Here is a 7957-nt window from a genome sequence, read left to right on the forward strand (position 1 = left end):
CTCCAAAAGCCAACATTTTACTGAAAACGGTTTTGAAAATTTGATTTGAGTTGCAATTATGCAGTTTAAAGTACACTTTAATTTAAAAACTAATAATTTGCAGGAAACGAATTTCTACCAGTTCAAGACGAAAAAACATTCTGTTTTACTTAATCTTAATATGACATCTGATCCACCAACGAATTAGAGTTGGAGGATCTAGTTATTGGATATAGAATGCTTGCATTGCTTTTTGAAAGATCCTTGCAATGGCTTGAAATTTTTGCTCGTATGTTTCACAATTGTCACCTGATAGTGCAAGCAGTTTGACATTTCAGTCCTAACTTGACCGAAAATTGGCACCACAGTATTGAAAGTCAGTTAGAGCCTTCTTACCTGAAGACAAAAAAGCGTTTCAAAATCGGTACAATTTAAGGTTGACTGATGAAGTTCACCATTTATTTTCATACACAAAAGCAATGTAAAATAGGGGTATACCATTTTACTTCGACGGATTGTTTCGCTCGCGTTTGTTCATGCGAAGACCGAAGGGTGGGTGAAAATATTGGAAGAAAATGTTGTTGGATCAATCCTGTTTCATCCCTCCAACGGATTTTCTTCACTTCAAAAATTGGGTCATGTCAATTGGAGCAAGGGTGCAGATTCGGGATGGCTTTACTAAACCGGCCCGAGATTCGGGTTTGAAGGGAAGAAATACTTTATTCTTTTCTGAAATTAAGCCTCAATATAAAGCCAAGCTCAAAAAGCAATGAAGTAAAGTAACTTTGTTACTAAACGTACGATAGTTGACCAATAAAAAAGAAACGTGGAATAATCATAAGCGCAGTTTCCTTGAATGAGACAGGTAACCGTTTCTAATCTCCTCCTCGACCTATCTCAAGGGAACTTTTGGACTCTAAGCTCAGCCACAGATGGAGAACCAATCTGATACTTGACACAGCTTATTGGAATTTGGAAATGCACGATGAGATGGCTGGCTTCGCTAACCGGGCGAGGGTTCACCCTCCGACCCTCGCACCCAGAAACAAAAAAGAACCATCTCTACATGTGTTTGTTGGTAGGTTGATGACTCTTAAAGATTTCAATGAAGAGTCTGGTTCTCAGGCAAAAATGATCAGAATTTGATGTTACAAGCTTGATGAGGAAACCGGAGTTTCAAGTTCAGAAAAAAAACGCAGAAAGAGCCTTTCGGATTTAGGGCTTAGCCTTGGAATTGTTCAGGAATACAGAACCAAAATTCTCGACAAGATAAAAGTAATATACTGAACCTGGCGATAGGAAGAATGAAATTGGTTTGATCTTTGGCCATAGGCAAGTGGCATGGTTAAAATATTTCTCAGTTTCCTGACACGCAAATTGCATGACGTGCTTGATCCTTCTTTCGTGGAACATGGAGCGAAAAGAGTCTCGGAGCAAAATCGATGAGCGTCAAAAACCAATAGGCCAATCTACCTAGACCTATAGGCCAATCCCTTTTCCCGCCAACTTCTGTGTCAATTGCAGGTTGGGAGGAGCGCCATGTCGGCAGGGATGAGAAAGTTTTAAAGACCATTTTCGACCACTTGGCAGAAAATCGTAGAAATTCGTGCAAACAGGGTAGCACTAGGTGGCTGAAAATGGCAAACGTTAGAATCTTTTTTACTCATTTAAAACATTTTTTTTCTTTTACTTGAGTGCGTGGTCGGGAAATTTGGGACTTCCCATGAAAAGAAATGATGCTTTGATTTATGACGAACCATGATATTATAGACGTCATCTACCTGGACTTTGAAAAGGCCTTCGAAATTATGCCCCCTCCTGTATGGAAAAGCTTGGGCAAGCCCTCGCTCATTTCTTCAAACTTGACGGCATGAAATGGAGAACGCTTTCAGGGTGTCTTGATCATATGGACTTTATTCAAGCCTCACTTTTATCAGTCTCTCACAAAGAATGCCCCTGCTATTAAATAAATAGCTATTCTCTTGCTTCAAACACCTTGGTGTTACTCTTCAGGATGATGGAATAGCTATTTCTTCAATAGCAGGGGCTTTCTTTGCCTGTAGTTTAACAAAGTGAGGCTTAAAGAAAATTCATATGATCAAGACACATTGAACACATTCACCATTTTATGCCATTGAGTTTGTAGAGAAGAGCAAGGACTTCATTTCACAAGAGAGGGCATGAAATGGCAAACGCATGTTAACTATATGAACTTTTTGAAATCCAGACTTGAATAGATTACATGTAAAGAGAGACCCGGCTATTGAAAACACAGTTTTCTTTTATGAGAACCTGACGTTCTTCTCTTAACGAGTGACCGGAAACTTGCTTTCCAGCCACTTGTGAACATAAAGCAATGAAATATATATTTTAACTGTGGCGTTTGGCTTCCTTTGCGTGCATGAGAGTGAACATTATACATTCAAAAACCAGACCTTGAAAAACAAATGTCTATTCATTTAATAGCGGGGGCATTCTTTGCGTTCATAAAAGCTCATAAAAGTGAGTTTTGAAGAAACTCCATATGGTCAGGACACCTTGAACGCATTTACCATTTCATCCCGTCAAGTTTGAAGACAAGAGCGAGGGCTTGCTAGCTAAAAGGCCATGTTTTCAAAGGCCTTGGCAAAGTCGAGATAGTCTACATCAACTAACGTTGTCAGTTTCAAATGACGTTTATAAGCATTGAGAAATTGAAAGGATTGTTGTTCTAACATGTCTTAAAAATGATATATAATCAGGTAAGTTGCAAAAATTGAGCTGAGATGGGCCTCGGGCATTAGCTCACAATGGAAGCAAGAAAATGGACTGGACGAGAGCTCTCTCATTCCTGTGATGTTCCTAGTGTGATATATGAAGTTTTTGGACTTGTTCGACGTTTTGCAAACATGCTGAACTCATTGGAGCCCAAATGGGTAAAGCATATTCAAGATGTGGCTGGACAATTGACTTGTACATAGTTAGCATCGTGATGCTATCTCTGGACTTAAACGTGCGATATATCCAACCACACATTTGAAAAGCTTTACCCACCTTCAACTGGATATGTTCATCGGACTTTCCATTATTTTGGAGGACTGCACCAAAATGTTCTATAGATATGTTCTATAGATACCAAAATGCTCAATATCTTTACCTCCATTATGTAGGAGTGGAGTATGCAAAGGAGTTGACCCTTAGGTCATTGGGCGGAATTTCATTCCGTTTTTACTCTCAGTATTTCACTCAGTAACGCAAGAGTAGATTCTTACTAGGTCCTTGTCAAGGCTAGTGGAATCTTGGCCATTCTTACCAGAAACTAACTTTGCATCGTCAGCAAAAGAAGAGAGACTGGCAGTAGTACTAAGCTTTTGGAGCGGGGCAACGAATATTATAAAAAGGAGGAGCCCTGAGATGGAGCCCTGGGGAACACCGGGAACACCCGACTTAACATCATGTATGTCACTAAGGGATCCCTCGACCTGAACAATTTGCTTCCTATCCTGAATGAAGCTTCTTATCCAATTGAGTACCTTGCCTTGGATCCCAATGCTATGAAGTATATAATGTTTGGAAGGTAATAAATAGACGAATTATAACCTTTCATTTTAATAATATTGGGGATGACATTCAATGCAGCGGTTAGAAAAGACCGTGAAAAACCAAACCAAAAAATAAGTTGTTTCCAAGATATATTATTGTCTTCTTCAATAACACGACAAGAAATCATGTTTTACCATAATCGTTATGATTAAAAAAAAACTAAAAATAGCAAAAAATGATGTAAAATTCCCTTTCATTTTACTTAAGTGCCAAAGGGTACACCTTCCAATCATGTTGCTAAAATATTTGAATGATACATGCGACAGTTCAATTCTCAAATTTGTCACTTTTTGCAGTAATTTATTTCTATGTACTAGCTATGTTTTTATTTAACATTCATATAATTTTGTCAAAATTCAAGATTAAACTTGATAATAAACTTGCGATAAACAAGTATGGCTTCACAATTACGAAATATTGACATTAAGTAACTTTTAAGTTCTATTGCAAACTACCTTCAGGTTTTTCTACCTGCCTATAAGAAGTTAAATAGAAAAAAAATTATTATTTGGCCATAGAAAAAGCATATCATATGTCTTGGCAATTGCTGTACGATATAACTTGAGCAATTTGTAGTCAAATGTGTTCCAAATGAAATATTTGAAGGAATGATATCTTATCGGTTGCTCAATGGATTGGGATAAATTGTAGTTGGAAACACAACTAAAGTTATTCCTGACATCTACTGATTACGTTTTTAAAAATATTATCTCTTTGTAAGTTCTAAGTGGATTATTGTATCAATCTGAGATGTTTTCCCGAGATGTTTTTTTTACAAAAGTTGTTTCTTTTCTTTCAATAATATCGAAAATCGTTAGCAAAAGTCTTGGCATTTGCAAAAAAGAAATTGATCAGTGTAGTGAAAGCATCATAGGTATATGTACCTGGTATGGAATCAGGGTCAGGCGTGAGCGGTAGAATATTAATAAACGTGCTTTTTTGGGCCATAACACACGTAACATTCTGACATTTGCAGAGCAAATTGCATATTCTATTGATTGCCATTGTTTATCAACGCATCTAGAAAGTGCAACAAAATGTAACAAAACTTACAACGCTAAGATGAGTCATTTTCAATCTTTCAATTACTTTCTTGAATGTGGGCAATATGATCGCACCTTTACGTAATCGAGGTAATTCCAACATCTCTGGAGGTCAGTCTGAACTGACTAGCACTCTAGTCTGAACAGAAACTTGTTTCTTCCGTTTCAGTTAGGGGTTTCCACCACATGGGTGAAAATTGCAACTTGAGCCCCATTACAACCCTTCCAACGTTTCGTTTTTAAAAATGCGGTCGGGCAACTTGCTCAAACCCGGGGCTTCTACTCAGAATTTGGACATACTAGCTGGATTCTTGGATGATCAGTTTACCCTTCTCGTTTTACTAGTGAGGACGACTGCCCCAGTGGTTGAAACGTGTTTTTGAAGGTTGGCAAAGATATCCAAACAAATCCTGGCAACTTTTCGGCATATGGGCGTGTTATCTTAAGCTATAATTCAATAAATCAATCAGATCAAAATTGCTCCTTATTGTTTTATGAGGTAGAAAACTGGGAAAGATGGGTTTGATTATTCTTCTCAAAAGGCTTTTTGACCACCGTGATGAGACGTATGAGATGAGAGGAGAGGAGACGACCGTATCCAAGAATCCAGCTCCTGTCGACGATTCAGATTTGTACTATTTTGTCGTAGGTGGGTGCCTTGACTGCAAATGGAACTTTTTGACCCCCAGCGACAACTGAGACGGAAACATGCCATAGGAACGACCTCGATCAATCTCTATATGTGGTTATCTGTTGTCCTAGTCCCAAATTTTGAACGAAACGAGATAATCCAACCACACTTACAAATGTATGAATATGCAGACAAAACAATTCATAAATAAGATATTCATAAAACTAAAAATACATGAAATAACACCCACTTACTAGTTGCTCTCCATGTCAGAGAGCTATCAAGGTATTTTTACCTCGTGCTTGGGGTCAAGAAATCTAAATTTCATTCCCCCCAGAAAATTCAATAAATCAGGACCTCTCGCCCTGGCTGGTGGACGAAAAGTCGGGTATTTTTCTTCTTATCACTTAATGGACATAATCCATGTGATTGCCACTCCCGTAAATGAATGGGCAAATCTCCTGCCAATCTTTTTCCGTATGAAGGTACAAGGAAGACAATAATGATAGGGCATTAATATTTAAAAATCTCAAACAGCCTGCGTGGTTCAGTTTTTTTTACAATTTAGAGTAGAAAGGCGGCCAGGTGTAATATTATGTTTGAAGGGTATTGTCAATACGCATATCAGTTTTCCTGGGTGGTTATGGTTTAATTAACACCAGATTGGATATTCATGGTGGCTATTTCCAGGCTCCAAAGACGTTGGTATCCGAGTTCGTAGATCCTGCCATTAAACGTGAATGAGGGTATACAATGAATCCATTCATGGGCATGTCATGTGCCCACAATGGACAACGAATTGATCTCGCCCAATAGCAGATCCACTTCTTTTTGATATTCTTCATCCGGGGCGAGGTTGGAGGTGGTGGGATTGGACGAGACCAGGTGGGTGAACAATCGCGTCGTTTCTCCGTAATAATCGACTTGCGTACGGATCAGTGCTTGCAAGCACGGCTGGAAGTAACTGACTCGTTTTTCGTAAAATTGCGGCAACTCTTGCAAGAGCAACTTGTTCTGACAACTGAACTCTGACTTGGCGTCTTCAAAGGCCTTCCGGGCTTGCTCGGTCTTGACCACATTCGTCCCAGTTTTCTCCAACTTGTTCATCTTATCGTACTTGCTTTGAGCTTTGAGGCAATCACTGTAATCAAACCCATGAACATAGAACACCCTGCAAGGCTACAACGCATCGATTGATCGATCGATGAGATCGATGAGATCGATGAGATCGAGACACTTGTCCGGACGACTCACCTGAGGCTTTGATCCCGTTTCCGAAGGGCGGCATTGATGGCGGCGAATTCGCCCGTGATCTTTTTCATGGGTTCGACAACGGTCTTTTGCGACAATTGGATCAGATCCTCCGTGTTGTGACCCATTTGATAGACCACGGATTGGTAGTCCTCGGCCAAACCCCGCAATCCCACGTGTTCCATGATTGACGGGGAATTGCACAGCTCTGAAGACATCTTTTGTTCGGTCTTGTGCATGCTTTGGAGACAATCTTCGAATCGCTTGACTTCCTTATACAACTTCTTAGCATGCTCCTCAAATTCTTGAAGATGATTGAAGGTTAGAGCCAATTCGCGGTCTTCCACATGGGTGGCCAATTCTTGGCTCAACAACGGCTTAGTGACCAGATAATTCTTCTTGGTCAAGGGATTCCAGGTCGTCATGATGGAGGGAAGCCACAGCAGGAGGGCCCATCACGGGCTGAACAAAACTTGGCCTCAAATGAGACTAAAATGAAAAATGGAAATGCGTCTCCTTGTTCTCCATCGACTATTAACACATTCCTCATCAATCGTCGCTCTGTGTGTTTGTATGTAGGTATGTACATAGTTAGGCCTGGAATCGATGTATCTTCATGGATATCATAGACGACAGGCAGGATGGCCGAAGCTTTTACACCCCAGACGCCAAATTCACTCCAGGTGGACCAGATTCAACCTAGAGAAGAAACACCAACGTGAAAAAAACTCTAGTTGGTTTATAAAAATTGTCATTATACGTTAGACCTTCTAGGGGGAGGGGGGGGGTTCTTTTCAAAGGCTGTTTGGAGTACTTTTGGCGGTTAGTGACTCGTTCGTCACCCTTAAGTATGCCTACTACATGGAGGCCTATGGCTGGGTTCGAGTCCTCTTCATGGATTGGGAAAGTCTTCCATCAAATCACAGCCCCTCGATCAAATTAATTCTTGTTCATTGCCCATTGCCAATTGGACTTATTGCCCAACCAATTTCGTCTCATTCCGCTCAAATCCCCACCCTCTACCCGCTCATGTCGTAGGCTGTCCTTTCCATCGGCCGTCCCTCGGCCCTTCAAAATGGGCCAGAGCACACATGGAGTACGGCAGTAGTGGACTGGAAAGCTCTCTGAAACCTCGCTAGAAGCCGTTTCAGTTTTGCGTTACCTCCTAATCAAGTACTTGAATACGAAGATGGAATTCACTGAGCACATTAAGCACTCTCTCAGCAGGAATGCATCCGATCACGAGGTAACGCATAGCCCTACAAAACCTAGCTAGAAGACGTTCGATCTTAGACATGTCTTAGACCGAGCTTTCCACTCCATTGCTGACGTACTCCATGGCTAGCGACGGCTGATGTAATCAATCGTTACCATTGAGCCCCCACCAGCCCCGCCAGCCTGAACTTGAGGGGAATGCAGACTCAGCCTTTTCGGCGTTCTGCTTGCGTCAACAGTGCTGCCAGATGATAAC

General features: G+C 40.7%; 1 protein-coding gene across 1 annotated transcript; it reads right to left on the reverse strand.

The window, feature by feature from the left end:
• Positions 1 to 5735: 5735 nt before the first annotated feature.
• On the reverse strand, positions 5736 to 7487 carry LOC131882832 (bridging integrator 3-like). The gene is made up of 3 exons (XM_059230112.1): positions 7254 to 7487; positions 6490 to 7185; positions 5736 to 6376 (listed from the first exon to the last, which is right to left on the reverse strand). Exons 2-3 carry the CDS (start codon positions 6909 to 6911, stop codon positions 6010 to 6012), a joined length of 789 nt encoding a protein of 262 aa, XP_059086095.1. The 5' UTR covers positions 6912 to 7185; positions 7254 to 7487; the 3' UTR covers positions 5736 to 6009.
• Positions 7488 to 7957: the final 470 nt, after the last annotated feature.

Source organism: Tigriopus californicus, chromosome 1 (genome assembly GCF_007210705.1).
Source record: "Tigriopus californicus strain San Diego chromosome 1, Tcal_SD_v2.1, whole genome shotgun sequence".
Lineage (NCBI taxonomy): Eukaryota > Metazoa > Arthropoda > Copepoda > Harpacticoida > Harpacticidae > Tigriopus > Tigriopus californicus.

Excerpts from the sequence above, each read along its gene's own strand:
- LOC131882832 (XM_059230112.1), bottom strand. The coding sequence starts at position 6,911 with ATGACGACCTGGAATCCCTTGACCAAGAAGAATTATCTGGTCACTAAG. Across the intron at positions 6,377-6,489 it reads AAACGGGATCAAAGCCTCAG|TGATTGCCTCAAAGCTCAAA; the intron begins GTGAGTCGTCCG and ends GTTTGATTACAG.